At 39.8% G+C, this 20,247-nt stretch overlaps 1 protein-coding gene across 7 annotated transcripts in view; it reads right to left on the reverse strand.

Moving 5' to 3' along the window:
• The window catches only part of SCLT1 (sodium channel and clathrin linker 1), a 217,097-nt gene that overhangs the window by 193,268 nt on the left and 3,582 nt on the right, over nt 1-20,247 (reverse strand). For 6 of the 7 annotated variants that reach the window (XR_004438129.1, XM_033215258.1, XM_033215257.1 and 3 more), the window contains exon 2: nt 5,733-5,800. Coding sequence is in view for 5 of the 7 variants with exons in the window: in XM_033215258.1 (XP_033071149.1) it covers nt 5,733-5,800 (68 nt within the window). In the remaining 2 variants the exon portion in view is untranslated. Of the gene's footprint in view, nt 1-5,732; nt 5,802-20,247 lie in introns of those variants that run through there. The other variant, XM_033215260.1, reaches the window with a different exon arrangement.

Genomic DNA, 20,247 nt, shown 5'->3' on the forward strand with positions numbered 1-20,247 from the left:
TCAGAGAAAATAAACTTATTTTTAGTATTCCATCCTGTCCCCTCAGCAAGTACCAAGAGACCAAAGCACTAACCTCAGCCCCCTCAGTAGACACATGTACCGGTGTGGCATAGACAACAAAGAGGGTTCAATTAGCCTGGGTATGAAAACAAAGCAAGTATTCAAGAAAAAAAAAAAATGGAATAAAGGACTGGGAAAAAAGGGAAATTTTCCACTTAGCTTCTTGAGCAAAATCTTTTTCTAATCTTGAATATTTGTCACCTAGTGCCAACTACTGTACTTCAGAGAGCAATGCCACTTGAAATACTTTTTACTTATACAGAAAACACAAAATAATCAAAGACAACTGAATTTCACAACTCTGAAAAAAATCATTCAAGAAACCAGCGATTTAAAATATCTTTTAAAAGTTACATACAATTGTAACAAAGGGAACAGATGATTGAATTATGAAAGTATAATAAGCCAAATATTTAATATATTAAATATACAAGCTGTTCAACACATTGGAAGACTTCAAATTTCAGCCTATGTCTACAAAATTTATGTAAAGTATAGTTAGTTATCATAAAGGTAATATAGTTCCCTAAGAACAATAAGCTTCAAAATGGTTATCTTAAGGCTATTCAGAAAACTTACTTTGATCCAAAGCAAGCCTAAATGATCATTATGTAATGATTATACTAAAGAATTTTCACCATTACACCTAACAAAGTTTATATAGAAAATCAAGTTTCAAGTTCCAGCTTAAAATACAAGAAATAAATATCAAACTCCTGTTGCTTTCTTTTTCCAGTATCATAAAAAGACTCAATAAAGTATGTTCATTTAACGCAACTCCTGGCAATTTTATGACACCCAATGTAAGGATTTTAGGACTTTATCTTGAAAAATAAAACTTAAAAAGTAAGTACTACTTGTATTTCTCAAGCTGACCATGATTTTTCACATCTCCATGACTTTCACTATATTTGACACAGAGAGTTGAAATCATGTTGGAAGATAAGTGGGTAGGAGGGAAGGAAAAAGAGGAAGAACATAGTTGTTTCATTCACTCAACAAATATTTATCAAACGCCTACTGACCAAACTGTTCTAGGTATCTGGAAAACATGGCTAAACAAAAAGGGGAAACACAAATTTATAAAGGATTTCTCTTGCTACCAGCAACAACTAAGTTACAGCGATAAGATATATGAGCTAGCACTCCTGGATCCCACACACCCATTGATAATGGTTTCCTTCTACTTCTTCCTTTACTATAAAACATACAGAAAACAAACTAAAAACAAAAATTCTCTTGAACATTTTTTCAGAAACTGAAGTAATACATCTGAGGTAAAGAACCCTCTAGGGATGCACTACATATGGTCAAGGATATGGGCATTATTGCTAGAAAGCAGATTAATCTCCTTCTCATGCTGTCATATCATCTCCTCTCTTACTACTGCAAAACATGCAGTGAAAAGCAAGGTCCATGGGGATGGGAGTCTGGAAACAGCAACATGTTCTGAAGATATGGAGGATGGCAGAGGACTCTTAGGCAGTAAGAGTATGTTACCACTAATGAGATAGGAAACAAGATTTGGTTGCAAGACAACAAGAATAGCACATACAAGAGAAGAATAGTTAGCTTCAGAAAAGTAAAGCAGTTATAATTCTTCCAAAGAGGACACTCTTGTAAAGGAAGATTTGTCCCTACTAGGTCTGCTACTCTTGAGCTTTAATTAGTATAATCACAATGCATAATGCAGGTACATCTGAAAGGCTAGAGTCACCATTATGCTATCTGTTAAAACCATCTTTCATAATCAAGCCAACCACAGCTTTCCACAGATGTGATGCACTACCATGCCCAGAGTCATCTGCGGTTTTAAAATAAATTTTTTTTACTCTTTTATTCAGGCCTATTCCACAAGACACTAAACAGAAGCAAAAATCTTAAGATTCTGAGCAAAATTTAAAAGCTGTTGGAATATGAAAGATTTTCTATCACTTAAATTTTTACAATTATTAAGCATGCATAAAAATTATACATTATAATAAAAATAATATCATGGTTATAACAGTAAATAGCGAATGGATAGCTTCAAGATTCTGTGGATGCTGAATCTGGTCTTTGGAAATAAAAGCATAGAGCAGTCAGCTAAATATTGAATATATATTTTAAAAATCTATAAGAATAAGTATTCAAGCCAACCAAATAAACTATTCCTTTTTAATACTAAAAACAAGCTCTTCACTTTGAATACCTTGAAAACACTTTTAGTTCTGCATTAGTCCATTCTTGCACTGCTATAAGGAAATACATAAGACTGGGTGATTTACAAAAAGAGGCTTAATTGGCTAATTGTTCCACAAGCTGTACAGAAAGCCTGGCTAGAGAGACCTCAGGAAACTTTCAGAACGTAGAAGGTAAAGGGAAAGCAGGCACATCTTACATGACTGGAGCAGGAGGAAGAGAGAAAAGGGGGAGGTACTACCCATTTATAAACAAGCAGATTTCATGAGATCTCACTCACTATCATGAGAACAGCAAGGAGAAAATTCGCCCCCATGATCCAATCACCTCCCACCAGGGCTCTCCTCCAACACTGGTGATTACAATTTGACATGAGATTTGGGCGGGGACACAAATCCAAAGTGTATCACTCCACCCTTGGCCCTTCCCAAATGTCATATCCTCATACTGGAAAATACAATCATCCCTCCTCAACAGTCCCCCAAGTCTTAACTCATTTCAGCATTAACTCAAAAGTCCACAGTCCAAAGTCTCATCTGAGACAAGGCAAGACCCTTCTGCCTATGACCCTGTAAAATAAAAAACAAGTTAGTTACTTCCAAGATACAACGACGGTATAGAATTGGGTAAATACTCCCTTTCCAAAAGGGAGACAGGGATCCAAAGACAGGGTCTACAGGCCCTGGGGCATGTCCAAAACCCAGAAGGGCAGTCATTAAATCTTAGGGGCCCAAAATAATTTCCTTTGACTCCAGGTCTCACATCTAGGCAACACTGATGTAAGGGGTGGGCTCCCCCAGCCTTGGGCAGCTCTGCCCCTGTCGCCCTACAAGGGTACATTCCCTGCAGCTGTTTTCACAGTCTGGCATTGAGTGCCTAAAGCTTTTCCAGGCATATAGTGCAAGTTGGTGGACCTACCAGTCTTTGGTCTGGAGGATGGTAGCTCCCTTCTCACAGCCCCACTAGTCAGCGTCCAGTGTGAGGATTCTGTGTGGGGGCTCCAGCTCTACATTTCCTCTCTGCACTGCCCTAGCAGAGGTTCTCCATGAGGGCTGTACCCCTGCAGCAGGCTTCTGTGTGGACATCCAGGCATTTCCATATATCCTCTGAAATCCAGGCAGAAGCTTCCAGGCCTCAACTCTTGTCCTCTGCGACCCACAGGCTTAATACCATGTGGAAGCTGCCAAGACTTATGGGTTCCACCCTCTGGAGTAGTTGACGGAGATGTTATCTGGGGCCCTTTTAGCCACAGCTGGAGCTGAAGCAGCTGGGACACAGGGAGCAATGTCCTGAGGTTGTACAGGGTAGTGGGGCCCTGGGCCTGCCCCACAAAACCATTCTTCCCTCCTATGACTGCAGGCCTGTGATGGTAGGGGCTGTGGTGAATGGCCCCAAAATGCTTTGAGGCATCTTCCTCATTGTCTTAGGCATTCAGCTCCTCTTTTTTATTTTTTTAATATTTTATTATACTTTTGCAAATTTCTACAGCCAGCTTCAATTTCTCCCCAGAAAATGGGTTTTTCTTTTCTATCACAAGGTCAGGCTGTAAACTTTCCAAACTATTATGCTCTACTTCCCTTTTAAATATAAGTTCCAGTTTCAGACCATCTCTTTGCAAACACATATGTGTTTCAAAGCTCCACAGATCCCTAGAGCAGGGGCACAAATCTGCCAGTCTCTTTCTACAACATGGCAAGAGTGACCTTTACCCTAGTTCCCAGTAAGTTCCTCTTCTCCATCTGAGACCTCCTCAGCCTAGACATTACTATACATATCACTATAAGCATTTGGGTCACAACCATTCAACAAGTCTCTTGGAAGTTCCAAGCTTTCCTTCATCTTCCTGTCTTCTTCTGGGCCCTCCAAACTGTTCCAACCTCTGCCCATTATGCAGTTCCAAAGTCGCTTCCACATTTTCAGGTATCTTTATACCAATGCCCATTCACCGGTACAAATTTTCTATATCAATCCAATCTCACAATACTATAAAGAAACATCTGAGACTGGGTAATTTATAAAGAAAAAAGGTTTAGTTGGCTCATGGTTCTGCAGGCTGTGGGAAAGAGAGTTTCTGGGGTGCCAGATGAGTTGGTCTCCCCTGTGTGAGACACATGTGGGGACCCATGGGCAGCCTCTGAGGAGAAGAGTCTCCTTCTTGCCTTCATATCTTTATGCCCTGAGAGCATAATAGCTGGGCGGCATTCCACAGGTTGCTCAGGGAGATAACACCCCCTTGAAGCAGTGGAGTATAATCAAACATCTTGGCTCCTCCTGAAACCCACTCCCACTTGTTTCAAACCCTAATAAGTTAAAGATCTTAAGTAGTTTAGACACACATCTTTGCTCAAGGAAATTCACAGAAACCTGCCACTGCTATGTATCTTATTGAATGACTCACAAGTACTCCTTTATTGATTAATCCTTTTTCTCAACCCTTCCTACCCCTCCCATCTGGCCTAAGAACAAAGATCTTGTAAACCAATAAATTAGGCGGAGAAGAGCTCTGGGCCATGAGCAAGCCTCCAACGCTCCGGTCCCCTGAACCCACCTTTTAAATGCTTATTCTGTCTCTTTCTAACTCCTTTGTCTCCGCTGAACTCGGGGTACCCACCAGGTGGTGTGGGGCTGGTTTCCCCAACAGAGGCTGTACAGGAAGCATGGCTGGGGAAGCCTCATGAAATGTTCAATCATGGTGGAAGATGAAGGGGAAGCAGGAATGTCTTACATGGCCAGAGCAGGAGGAAGAGACAGAATGGGGAGATGCTACACACTTAAGACCACCAGATCTCATGTGAACTCACTCACTATCATGAGAAGGGAAAGGGGGAAATTTGCACCCATGATCCAATCACCTTCCACCAGGCCCCCTCCTCCAACATTGGAGATTACAATTCCATATGAGATTTGGGTGGGGACACAGATCCAAACCAAATTAAGTTCTAATTATAAAATGCATTTATGTAAAAGTAAAACACTCCTATTTGCTTCTATAGAGAGTCACCACTAACCTACGAGTCATTATCTTCCTTTTAATATTCGGTAATGCAAAGTCCACCAATAATTATACCTTTCTGGCTAAAGAATTTTTTAGACACAGTATTTAAATAAGATATGACAACCAAGGAAAAAAGATATTTTCAAAAAACCATATATTATTTACAATTTGCATTAGTTTATGCTTCTATCATAATTTATGAGAATGCACAGAATTAAAACACAGAACTAGATGTATATTGAGAGACAATTTTAGGATGTTTCAAAACTCGAATGAATTCTCATTTTAGAACTCAGACATTTTATATATCATATATAATATATAAGCTCCAACTCTGGTTGGGGGAAAAGGGCAATTTCTATTGACAAAAGATTTACTTTCATTAAGCAAAAACAAGCTTTCCCATTACAGGAGTCAGAGTTGTAAGTCAAGTTTCAAAGTGCTGTAGGCAACTTCACATGAGAATATTCCCAAGTAGAATTTATAATTTACATACCTGTACAGATGAATATTTGGAAAAATTTTCCATTTGGTACCGCCTAAAATCTTCATTTAGTCTTTGATCTGAAACAAGGGGGAAAAGAGATTTCAGTTCATTGAGTAACGTTCAATTCTTTAAAACTAGAAATACAGTAATCATTTGACGTATCCAATGCAAAACGGGCTAGTCTGCACTGCTTCGCAAGAGAAGATGAATCATCAATTTCAATCCACCATTTTAAAACTTGAAAATAGGCCCTTTTCTATATCTAAGCCAACTAATCACTGCCAAAGTGAAAAAAATAACATCTGCAAAGAACTACCTTTTCTGATTTCATAAACATGAATTCTCAGTCTCTGCTGGCATGCTCTTTGGGTTAATGAAAGTAAAATATATTCTCCACATCTTATTCCTGCTATGAAAATTGAGAAGCATTGGGAAGATAAGCTATAGTCATATTTTTTAGAATTCTTAAAACGAATTGAAATTTTGAAACTCTTCCAGGACAAACCTCCACCTTGAGGAGAAATTGCAGGACAAAGAATCCAAATTAAACAGGAGTGGGTAAGAGACAATGGGGGAAGACCTTTATTCACCAGAATAAAGGTGAGAGGTCTCGGTAATAACAAGGCCAGCCCAGGCCCGGGGGCTCATGCCTGTAATCCTAGCACTTTGGGAGACCGAGGCAGGTGGATCACTTGAGGTCGGGAGTTCGAGACCACCCTGGCCAACATGGCAAAACCCCATCTCTACTAAAACTACAAAAATCAGCCGAGTGTAGTGGCACACGCCTGTAATCCCAGCTACTTGGGAGGCTGAGGCAGGAGAATCACTTGTACCTGGGAGGCAGAGGTTGTAGTGAGGCAAGACCGCACCACTGCACCCCAGCCTGGGTGACAGAGTGAGACTCTGAAAAAAAAAAAAAGAAGAAGAAAAGAGAAAGAAAAAAAAAGAAATAACAAGACCATATTTTTATTTACATCAAGAAAAGTAGCATACATACAACATAGTACCCAAGAAATTTGCAATCACACATTCTTTTCAAGATCACACAGAACATTTAATGTTGATTATTTACTGGTAAAAGAAAGTCTCGATAATGTTCAAAGGGCTGAAACCAAAGACAGTATGTTACCTTACAACAGCACAATAAAGTTAGTATCAAGAAAGGAAAATCCTCTATGTTTGGAAGTTCAGAAACCACTTTTGGCCAGGCATGATAGCTCATGACTATTATCTCATTGCTTTGGCAGGACAAAGCAGGAAATCACTTGAGCCTAGGAGTTTGAGGCTACAGTGAGCTGTGATTGCACTACGCTCCAGCCTGGGCAACAGAGCAAGACTATATCTCAAAAAAGAAAAAAAAAAAGAAGAAGAAGAAGAAAGATCTCAGGAGGAATTACAAAATAAATTTTAAGGTATTTTGAAGTGAACAATAGTGAAAATGCGATACCTCAAAACTTTCTTAAAGAGAAGTCTGTAGCTTTAATTGCATATACTAGAGAAAAAGTCTGAAGTTACATATGAATTCCAAGAATTTAGAAAAACAGCACCAAATTAAATTCAAAGAAAGCCAAGTGGGGTAAATAAAGATAAGCCCAGAAAATAAAGAAATTGAAAATAAACTAGCAAAAAATTATAAAAACTATGTTCATCTCAAAAGTTATTTTTAAAAAGCATCTGATGAAATTCAAGATATATTCATAATAAAGTCTTAGCAAAGTAAGACGATAAGGGAACACTGTTATTACAATGAATGCTTATGTAAAATACACAACAAACATCATACTTATGAGTAAAAATGTTGAAAACTTTCCCCCGAATTAGGAATCACATAAGGATAAATTCTTATAACATTTACTCAACACTCTATTGGAGGTCAAAGTTAATTCAGTAAAGCAAGAAAAAGACCTAGAAGGTATAAAGGCTAGAAAGGATGAAACAACTGTCATTATTCATAGTTACAAGTGCATATGTGATTAATCCAAAAAAACCACAGATACATTCTTAAAAATCAATCATTAAGATTACAAAGTGGTTGGATACAAGGTCAATATATAAAAATTAATTATATTTCTAGATACTGGCAACATAAAGTTAGAAAACAGTAAAAGATGCTATTTATAGTACCATAAAAAAAATCAATGCCTAGGAATAAATACAATAGAAGATGTTTAAGACTCCTACACAGAAAACTATGGAGTGTTTCTCTGGAAAAAACTTTAAAATTCATATGAAACCAAAAACCAGACTAAATAGCCAAAGCAATTCTAAGCAAAAAGAACAAACCTGGAGGTATCATGTTTCCTGACTTCGAACTACACTACAGGGCCACAGTAACCAAAACAGCATGGTACTGGTGCAAAAAACAGACACATAGGCCAGTGGAACACAATAGTGAACGCAGAATTAAAGTCACATACCTACAACTATCTGATCTTCAACAAACCTGACAAAAACAAGCAATTGGGAAAGAATTCCCTACTTTAAATGGTGCTTGGATAACTGGCAAGCCATATGAAAAAAGACTGAAACTGGACTCCTTGCTTACACAATATATAAATAATAACTGAAGATGAATTAAAGACTTAAACGTAAAACCCCAAACTATAAAAACCCCAGAAGACAACTTAGGCAACACCATCTGGACATAGGAGTAGGCAAAGGTTTCATGACAAAAATGCCCAAAGCAATTGCAACAAAAGCAAAAACTGACAAATGGAAACCAATTAAAATTAGGAGCTTTGGCACAGCAAAGGAAACTATCTACAGAGTGAACAAGCCGCAGACAAATGGAAACCAATTAAAATTAGGAGCTTTGGCACAGCAAAGGAAACTATCTACAGAGTGAACAAGCTGCAGAGTGGGAGAAAATTTCTGCAAACTGTGCATCTGACAAAGGTCTAATATTTAGCATCTATAAGGAACTTAAATTTACAAGAAAAAAATCCCATTAAAAAGTGGGCAAAGCTCATGAACAGACACCTTTTAAAACAAGACATATATGTGGTCAGCAAGCATACGAAAAAAAGCTCAACATCACTGATCACTAGAGAAATGTAAATTAAAACCACAGTGAGATACTATCTCACACCACTTAGAATGGCTATTATTAAAAAGTCAAAAAATAACAGATGCTGGTGAAGTTGTGGAGAAAAAGGAACATTTATACATTTTGGTGGGAGTGGAAATTAGTTCAACCATTGTGGAAGACAGTGTGGCAATTCCTCACACACCTAAAGACAGAAATACCATTCGACCCTTTAATCCCATTACTGAGTATAATCCCATACGAAAGGGTCAAAAGGAATATAAGTCATTCTACCACAAAGACACATGAGCATGTATGTCCATTGCAACACTATTCACAAGAGTAAAGACATGAAACCAACCTTAATGCCCATCAATGGTGGACTGGTTAAAGAAAATGTGGTACATGTATACCATGGAATACTATGCAGCCATAAAGAAGAACGAGATCATGTCCTTTGCAGGAATATGGATGGAGCTGAAGGCCATTATCCTTAGCAAACTAATGCAGGAACAGAAAACCAAATACAGCATGTTCTCATTGTAAGTGGGAACTAAATGATAAGAACACATGGAGGGGACCAACACACACTGTGGCCTATTGGAGGGTGAAGGGTGGGAGAAGGGAGAGGATCAGGACAAGTAACTAATGGGTATTAGGCTTAATACCTGGGTAACAAAATAATCTGTACAACAAACGCCCATGACACAAGTTTACCCATATACCAAACCTGCACATGCACTCGTGAACCTACAAGATAAATTTTAAAAAAAGAAAAACTATTTTTTTTTTTTTTTTTTTTTTGAGGCGGAGTCTCGCTCTGTCGCCCGGACTGGAGTGCAGTGGCCGGATCTCAGCTCACTGCAAGCTCCGCCTCCCGGGTTTACGCCATTCTCCTGCCTCAGCCTCCCGAGTAGCTGGGACTACAGGCGCCCGTCGCCTCGCCCGGCTAGTTTTTGTATTTTTAGTAGAGACGGGGTTTCACCGTGTTCGCCAGGATGGTCTCGATCTCCTGACCTCGTGATCCGCCCGTCTCAGCCTCCCAAAGTGCTGGGATTACAGGCTTGAGCCACCGCGCCCGGCCAAGAAAAACTATTAATCACAATACAAACCTCTCTTTTCCCCGAGTTTTCAATTAAGGAAAAAACTAGATCTGTGTCCTCAGTAATTAAAATAGGGTAAGAAGTAAATTATGTATTAATAATGAGGGAAACACTTTCAATCTTCATAGATTGACTATAATCTGAAGAAAATTTTACTGTAACTTAAATTGTTACTTCCTTCATTCTACAAGTACTTATATCACTTGTTTAATTTGCCTTTCCTAAATATATGAAGATGCTGGTGCATGTATGTATATATATATACACACACATACACATTGAGTTTCAATTTGCTAATATTTTATTTTGGATTTTAGTTCCAACATGCATAAGTGAAACAGGTCTACAGTTTTCCTTTCTTGCAAGTATGCTTTTTGTGTAGTAGTTAAGAAAAGAGACACTGAAACTAGACTGCCTGGGTTCAAATCTCAGCTCAGTCACCTACTAGCTCTGTTAACCTTGACTTTGTGAAGGCACTTATCCAGAGGGTTGAGCTATCTATAGGTACTGAACAGCATTGGATATGAGAACTGTAAAGGAAAACCAACCAATCATGGCATGAGGTGTTACTGGGCATCAGCTATAGAGAAGCAGGGGCGTAATCACATTAAGATTACTGACAAGAGCAGAAGGACTAATGGGTAATGGTTACAGCCTATAAAAGACACCAGTAAAAACAAACTGGGAAGCAGTCAAGGAAGTAAAGAAAATGAAGGGCTCAAAGGATAGATGTCTGAGGAGGTCAAAGAACAGTTATAGTAGGAGTAAGATACCTGAGTTTAAGACATCAAAAAGTAGGGCAACTTGAATAGGACTTCTGCTTATACTCAAGAAGAAATACCATGGACCACTTTTCTGCCTGACACATGAAAAAGCAAGCAAATAAATCATCAATGTCTTATAGTACACTAGACATCAGACGATGATAATCAGAGACATGAAACAAATGAGGTAAGCCCTATGATTGCCCCACCTTAATGATTTAAGAGACTTTCCAGGGCCATGACACAGGGGGAGGAAATGCAAGTGGAGATCACTGGACTCTTATTAAGAGGTGGAGCTGAGAAGTAGTGGAGATTAAGTGAACTAGAATTGGCAGGACAAAGGATAGAAGACTGCACAAAGAAAGAATTCTAGGGAATGTGAGACCTGCAGAGGTTCTTCTCGAGTACAATACAGAGTACTGAATAGCTCTTTATTTATTAAATAAATTGAGTTTGTATTTTAAAACTTTTCCACAAAGAAAACTTCAGGTCCAGTTGGCTTCACTGGTGAATTCTATCAAATATTTAAGGAAGAAATAACACCATTTTATACAAACTCTTACAGAAAGTTGAAGAGTACAAAACATTTTCCAAGTAATTCTTAGAGGCTGGCATTACCTGAGATTAAAACCAGACAAAAATATTGGGAAGTGGGGGAAAAAAGGCACTTTAAGAGGCTAAAGTGGGAGGACTGCCTAAAACCAAGAGTTCAAGACGAGTCTGGGTGACAGAGGGAGACCTGGCTTCAACAAAAAAATAAAAATAAAAATATTAGCCAGGGGGGCGGAGCAAGATGGCCGAATAGGAACAACTCCAGTCTCCAACTCCCAGCACGAGCGACACAGAAGACCGGTGATTTCTGCATTTTCAACTGAGGTACTGGGGTCATCTCACTAGGGAGTGCCGGACAATCGGTGCTGGTCAGCTGCTGAAGCCCGACCAGTGAGAGCTGAAGCAGGGCGAGGCATCACCTCACCTGGGAAGTGCAAGGGGGAAGGCAGTCCCTTTTCCTAGCCAGGGGAACTGAGTCACAGAACACCCGGAAAATCGGGTGACTCCCACCCCAATACTGTGCTTTGAGCAAACGGACACACCAGGAGATTGTATCCCACACCTGGCCGGGAGGGTCCCACGGCCACGGAGCCTCCCTCATTGCTAGCACAGCAGTCTGCGATCTAACCGCAAGGGAGCAGCGAGGCTGGGGGAGGGGCGCCCACCATTGCTGAGGCTTAAGTAGGTAAACAAAGCTGCTGGGAAGCTCGAACTGGGTGGAGCTCACAGCAGCTCAAGGAAACCTGCCTGTCTCTGTAGACTCCACCTCTGGGGACAGGGCACAGCTAAACAACAACAACAAAAAAAGCAGCAGGAACCTCTGCAGACGCAAACGACTCTGTCTGACAGCTTTGAAGAGAGCAGTGGATCTTCCCCCTCGGAGGGTGATATCTGAGAAGGGACAGACTGCCTGCTCAAGTGGGTCCCTGACCCCTGAGTAGCCTAACTGGGAGACATCCCCCACTAGGGGCAGTCTGACACCCCACACCTCACAGGGTGGAGTACACCCCTGAGAGGAAGCTTCCAAAGTAAGAATCAGACAGGTATACTCGCTGTTCAGCAATATTCTATCTTCTGCAACCTCTGCTGCTGATACCCAGGCAAACAGGGTCTGGAGTGGACCTCAAGCAATCTCCAACAGACCTGCAGCTGAGGGTCCTGACAGAAGGAAAACTATCAAACAGGAAGGACACCTACACCAAAACCCCATCAGTATGTCACCATCATCAAAGATCAGCGGCAGATAAAATCACAAAGATGGGGAAAAAGCAGGGCAGAAAAGCTGGAAATTCAAAAAATAAGAGCACATCTCCCCCTGCAAAGGAGCGCAGCTCATCGCCAGCAATGGATCGAAGCTGGTCAGAGAATGACTTTGACGAGTTGAGAGGAGAAGGCTTCAGTCCATCAAACTTCTCAAAACTAAAGGAGGAATTACGTACCCAGCGCAAAGAAACTAAAAATCTTGAAAAAAGAGTGGAAGAATTGACAGCTAGAATAATTAATGCAGAGAAGGTCATAAACGAAATGACAGAGATGAAAACCATGACACGAGAAATACGTGACAAATGCACAAGCTTCAGTAACCGACTCGATCAACTGGAAGAAAGAGTATCAGCGATTGAGGATCAAATGAATGAAACGAAGCGAGAAGAGAAACCAAAAGAAAAAAGAAGAAAAAGAAATGAACAAAGCCTGCAAGAAGTATGGGATTATGTAAAAAGACCAAATCTACATCTGATTGGGGTGCCTGAAAGTGAGAGGGAAAATGGAACCAGGTTGGAAAACACTCTTCAGGATATCATCCAGGAGAACTTCCCCAACCTAGTAGGGCAGGCCAACATTCAAATTCAGGAAATATAGAGAACGCCACAAAGATACTCCTCCAGAAGAGCAACTCCAAGACACATAATTGCCAGACTCACCAAAGTTAAAATGAAGGAAAAAATCTTAAGGGCAGCCAGAGAGAAAGGTCGGGTTACCCACAAAGGGAAGCCCATTAGACTAACAGCAGATCTCTCGGCAGACCTCTACAAGCCAGAGGAGAGTGGGGGCCAATATTCAACATTCTTAAAGAAAACAATTTTCAACCCAGAATTTCATATCCAGCCAAACTAAGTTTCATAAGTGGAGGAGAAATAAAATCCTTTACAGATAAGCAAATGCTTAGAGATTTTGTCACCACTCTTCCTTCAAGAGACCCTGAAGGAAGCACTAAACATGGAAAGGAACAACTGGAACCAGCCATTGCAAAAACATGCCAAAATGTAAAGACCATCGAGGCTAGGAAGAAACTGCATCAAATAACGAGCAAAATAACCAGTTAATATCATAATGGCAGGATCAACTTCACACATAACAATATTAACCTTAAATGTAAATGGACTAAATGCTCCAATTAAAAGACACAGATTGGCAAACCAAGAGTCAAGACCCATCAGTCTGCTGTATTCAGGAGACCCATCTCACATGCAGAGACATACACAGGCTCAAAATAAAGGGATGGAGGAAGATCTACCAAGCAAATGGAGAACAAAAAAAAGCAGGGGTTGCAATCCTAGTCTCTGATAAAACAGACTTTAAACCATCAAAGATCAAAAGAGACAAAGAAGGCCATTACATAATGGTAAAGGGATCAATTCAACAGGAAGAGCTAACTCTCCTAAATATATATGCACCCAATACAGGAGCACCCAGATTCATAAAGCAAGTCCTTAGAGACTTACAAAAAGACTTAGACTCCCATACAATAATAATGGGAGACTTCAACACTCCACTGTCAACATTAGACAGATCAACGAGACAGAAAGTTAACAAGGATATCCAGGAATTGAACTCAGCTCTGCACCAAGCAGACCTAATAGACATCTATAGAACTCTCCACCCCAAATCAACAGAATATACGTTCTTCTCAGCACCACATCACACTTATTCCAAAATTGACCACATAACTGAAAGTAAAGCACTCCTCAGCAAATGTACAAGAACAGAAATTATAAGAAACTGTCTCTCAGACCACAGTGCAATCAAACTAAAACTCAGGACTGAGAAACTCAATCAAAACCGCTCAACTACATGGAAACTGAACAACCTGCTCCTGAATGACTACTGGGTACATAATGAAATGAAGGCAGAAATAAAGATGTTCTTTGAAACCAATGAGAACAAAGATACAACATACCAGAATCTCTGGGACCCATTTAAAGCAGTGTGTACAGGGAAATATATAGCACTAAATGCCCACAAGAGAAAGCTGGAAAGATCTAAAATTGACATTCTAACATTACAATTAAAAGAACTAGAGAGGCAAGAGCAAACACATTCAAAAGCTAGCAGAAGGCAAGAAATAACTAAGATCAGAGCAGAACTGAAGGAGATAGAGACACAAAAAACCCTCCAAAAAATCAATGCATCCAGGAGTTGGTTTTTTGAAAAGATCAACAAAATTGACAGACCGCTAGCAAGACTAATAAAGAAGAAAAGAGAGAAGAATCAAATAGACGCAATAAAAAATAAAGGGGATATCATCACCGACCCCACAGAAATACAAACTACCATCAGAGAATACTATAAACACCTCTACGCAAATCAACTAAAAAATCTAGAAGAAATGGATAATTTCCTGGACACTTACACTCTCCCAAGACTAAACCAGGAAGAAGTTGAATCCCTGAATAGACCAACAGCAGGCTCTGAAATTGAGGCAATAATTAATAGCCTACCAACCAAAAAAAGTCCAGGACCAGATGGATTCACAGCTGAATTCTACCAGAGGTACAAGGAGGAGCTGGTACCATTCCTTCTGAAACTATTCCAATCAATAGAAAAAGAGGGAATCCTCCCTAACTCATTTTATGAGGCCAACATCATCCTGATACCAAAGCCTGGCAGAGACACAACAAAAAACCAGAATTTTAGACCAATATCCCTGATGAACATCGATGCAAAAATCCTCAATAAAATACTGGCAAAACAGATTCAGCAGCACATCAAAAAGCTTATCCACCAAGATCAAGCGGGCTTCATCCCTGGGATGCAAGGCTGGTTCTACATTCGCAAATCAATAAACGTAATCCAGCATATAAACAGAACCAAAGACAAGAACCACATGATTATCTCAATAGATGCAGAAAAGGCTTTTGACAAAATTCAACAGCCCTTCTTGCTAAAAACGCTCAATAAATTGGTATTGATGGAACGTATCTCAAAATAATAAGAGCTATTTATGACAAACCCACAGCTAATATCATACTGAATGGGCAAAAACTGGAAAAATTCCTTTGAAAACTGGCACAAGACAGGGATGCCCTCTCTCACCACTCCTATTCAACATAGTGTTGGAAGTTCTGGCTAGGGCAATCAGGCAAGAGAAAGAAATCAAGGGTATTCAGTTAGGAAAAGAAGAAGTCAAATTGTCCCTGTTTGCAGATGACATAATTGTATATTTAGAAAACCCCATTGTCTCAGCCCAAAATCTCCTTAAGCTGATAAGCAACTTCAGCAAAGTCTCAGGATACAAAATTAATGTGCAAAAATCACAAGCATTCTTATATACCAGTAACAGACAAACAGAGAGCCAAATCATGAATGAACTTCCATTCACATTTGCTTCAAAGAGAATAAAATACCTAGGAATCCAACTTACAAGGGATGTAAAGCACCTCTTCAAGGAGAACTACAAACCACTGCTCAGTGAAATCAAAGAGGACACAAACAAATGGAAGAACATACCATGCTCACGGATAGGAAGAATCAATATCGTGAAAATGGCCATACTGCCCAAGGTTATTTATAGATTCAATGCCATCCCCATCAAGCTACCAATGAGTTTCTTCACAGAATTGGAAAAAACGGCTTTAAAGTTCATATGGAACCAAAAAAGAGCCTGCATTGCCAAGACAATCCTAAGTCAAAAGAACAAAGCTGGAGGCATCATGCTACCTGACTTCAAACTATACTACAAGGCTACAGTAACCAAAACAGCATGGTACTGGTACCAAAACTGAGATATAGACCAATGGAACAGAACAGAGTCCTCAGAAATAATACCATACAACTACAGCCATCTGATCTTTGACAAACCTGAGAGAAACAAGAAATGGGGAAAGGATTCCCTATTCAATAAATGGTGCTGGGAAAATTGGCTAGCCATATGTAGAAAGCTGAAACTGGATCCTTTCCTTACTCCTTATACGAAGATTAATTCAAGATGGATTAGAGACTTAAATGTTAGACCTAAAACCATAAAAACCCTAGAAGAAAGCCTAGGTAGTACCATTCAGGACATAGGCATGGGCAAGGACTTCATGTCTAAAACACCAAAAGCAACGGCAACAAAAGCCAAAATTGACAAATGGGATCTCATTAAACTAAAGAGCTTCTGCACAGCAAAAGAAACTACCATCAGAGTGAACAGGCAACCTACAGAATGGGAGAAAATATTTGCAATCTACTCATCTGACAAAGGGCTGATATCCAGAACCTACAAAAAACTCAAACAAATTTACAAAAAAAAAGCAAACAACCCCATCAAAAAGTGGGGAAAGGAAATGAACAGACATTTTTCAAAAGAGGACATTCGTACAGCCAACAGACACATGAAAAAATGCTCATCATCACTGGCCATCAGAGAAATGCAAATCAAAACCACAATGAGATACCATCTCACACCAGTTAGAATGGCAATCATTAAAAAGTCAGGAAACAGCAGGTGTTGGAGAAGATGTGGAGAAATAGGAACACTTTTACACTGTTGGTGGGACTGTAAACTAGTTCAACCATTATGGAAAACAGTATGGCGATTCCTCAAGGATCTAGAACTAGATGTACCATATGACCCAGCCATCCCACTACTGGGTATATACCCAAAGGATTATAAATCATGCTGTTATAAAGACACATGCACAGGTATGTTTATTGTGGCACTATTCACAATAGCAAAGACTTGGAATCAACCCAAATGTCCATCAGTGACAGACTGGATTAAGAAAATGTGGCACATATACACCATGGAATACTATGCAGCCATAAAAAAGGATGAGTTTGCATCCTTTGTAGGGACATGGATGCAGCTGGAAACCATCATTCTTAGCAAACTATCACAAGAACAGAAAACCAAACACCGCATGTTCTCACTCATAGGTGGGAACTGAACAATGAGATCACCTGGACTGGGGAAGGGGAACATCACACACTGGGGCCTATCACGGGGAGGGGGTAGGGGGGAAGGGGGAGGGATTTCATTGGGAGTTATACCTGATATAAATGATGAATTGATGGGTGCTGACGAGTTGATGGGTGCAGCACACCAACATGGCACAAGTATACATATGTAACAAACCTGCACGTTATGCACATGCACCCTAGAACTTAAAGTATAATAATAAAAAAAAAAAAAAATTAGCCAGTGCAGTGGCACATGCCTATAGTCCTAGCTACTCAGAGGGTGAGGCAGGTGGAAGGCTTAGCCTAGGAGTTCCAGGTTGTAGTGAGCTACAAGTGTACCACTAAACTCCAGCCTGGGTGACAATGAGGCCCTTGCGCAAGAAAGAAAAAAAAGGGAGAGAGAAAAAAAAGAAAAGCAAAAAAGCTTCATAGGTTGGGCATGATAGCTCATGCCTATAATCCCAGCACTTTGGGAGACAAGAGGATCACCTGAGCCCAGGAGTTCAAGACCAGCCTGGGTGACAAAGGGAGACCCCGCTTCTACCAAAAAAAAAAAATATATTAGCCAGGTGCAGTGGCACATGCCTGTAGTCCTAGCTGATCAGAAGGCTGAGGCAGGTGGAGGGCTTCAGCCTAGGAATTCCAGGTTGTAGTGAGCTACAAGTGTACCACTAAACTCCAGCCTGGGTGACAGTGAGACCCTTGGCAAGAAAAAAAAAGGAAGAAAAAAAGAAAAGCACAAAAGCTCCATAGGTTGGGCATGATAGCTCATGCCTATAATCCTAGCACTTTGGGAGACAAGAGGATCACTTGAACCCAGAAGTTCAAGACCAGCCTGGGAAACATAGGGAGACCCTATCTGTACAAAAAGAAAAAAAAAAAAAAAATTAGCCAGATATGGTGGCATGTGCCTGCAGTCCCAGTTACTCAAGAGGCTGAGGCAGAAGGATCGCTTGAGCCCAGGAGGTTGAGGCTGCAAAGAGCAATGACTGTGCCATTGCACTCCAGCTGGGTAACAGAGGAAGATCCTGTCCCAAAAAGAAAAAAAGCTTCTGAACACATTAAAATTTTAAGCAAACATTTATAAAATAAAATTCAATAATATCGAGAAAGGATTATACATCATGAGCAAGTAGAATTTATCCCAGAAAGGCAAGGTGGTTTCAACATTTGAAATTAATCAATGTAATTTACTCTATTAACAAACAAAAAATGAAAAAATATCTGATAATCTCAATGGATGCAGAACAGCATTTTAAAAAATCCAGCATCCATTTTGATAAAAACTCTCTACAAATTAAGAAGGGAAAGGAACATTCTCAACATAAGAACATCTATGAAAAACCTACAACTAGTATCATACCTAATTCTGAAAGACAAATGCCTTCCCCATAAGATCAGGAACAGGACATGGATGTGTATTCCTACCACTTCTGTTCAACACCGTACCAGAGATTCTAGCCACTGCAATAAGGCAAGAAAAAGAAATAAAAGCCATCCAAATTGAAAAGAAATAAAACTGTTTTTATTTTCAGATGACAAGACTATCTACATAAAACTACTGATAGACTCTACAAAACTACGAGAGCTAATGAATGAGTTTGGCAAAGCTGCAGAGCAGAATATTAAAAAACATTATTCCTCACCACACATCTACAGCCATCTGATCTTTGACAAACCTGACGCAAACAAGCAATGGGGAAAAGATTCCCTATTTAATAAATGGTGTTGGGAAAACTGGCTAGCCATATTCAGAAAACTGAAACTGGACCCCTTCCTTACACCTTATACAAAAATCACCTCAAGATGGATTAAACACTTAAATATAAGACCTAAAACTATAAAAACCCTAGAAGAAAACCTAGGCAATACCATTCAGGACATAGGCAAGGGCAAAGACTTAATGTCTAAAACACCAAAAGCAATGGCAAAAAAAGCCAAAACTGACAAATGGAATCTAATTAAACTGAAGAGCTTCTACACAGCAAAAAAAGCTATCATCAGAATGAACAGGCAACCTACAGAGTGGAAGAAAATTTTTGCAATCTATCCATCTGACAAAGGTCTAATATCCACAATCTACAAAGAACTCAAACAAATTTACAACAGAAAGGCAAACAATCCCATCAATAAGTGGGCAAAGTATATAAACAGACACTTTTCAAAAGAAGATATTTATGCAGCCAACAAACATGAAAAAATGCTCATTATCACTGGTTATTAGAGAAATGTAAATCAAAACAACAATGAGATACCATCTCACGCCAGTTAGAATGGCGATCATTAAAAAGTCAGGAAACAACAGATGCTGGAGAGGATGTGGAGAAATAGGAATGCTTTTACACTGTTGATGAGAGTGTAAATTAGTTCAGCCATTGTGAAAGACAGTGTGATGATTCCTCGGGGATCTAGAACCAGAAATACCATTTGACCCAGCAATCCCATTACTGGGTATATACCCAAATAATTATAAATCATTCTACTATAAAGACACATGCACACGTATGTTTACTGTGGCAATATTCCCAACAGCAAAGACTTGGAACAAACCCAAATGTCCATCAATGACAGACTGGATAAAGAAAATGTGGCACATATACACCATGGAATATTATGAAGCCATAAAAAATGATGAGTTCATGTCCTTTGCTGGGACATGGATGAAGCTGGAAACATCATTCTCAGCAAACTATCACAAGAACAGAAAACGAAAACACTGCATGTTCTCACTCATAAGTGGGAGCTGAACAAGGTGAACACGTGGACACAGGGAGGGGAACATCACACACTGGGGCCTGTTGGGGGGTAGGGGACTAAGGGAGGGATAACATTAGCAGAAATACCTAATGTAGGTGACAGGGTGATGGGTGCAGCAAACCACCATGGCACATGTATACCTATGTAACAAAACTGCACGT

This window comes from Trachypithecus francoisi, unplaced genomic scaffold (genome assembly GCF_009764315.1).
Source record: "Trachypithecus francoisi isolate TF-2019V2 unplaced genomic scaffold, Tfra_2.0 Lachesis_group1, whole genome shotgun sequence".
NCBI classification, from domain to species: domain Eukaryota; kingdom Metazoa; phylum Chordata; class Mammalia; order Primates; family Cercopithecidae; genus Trachypithecus; species Trachypithecus francoisi.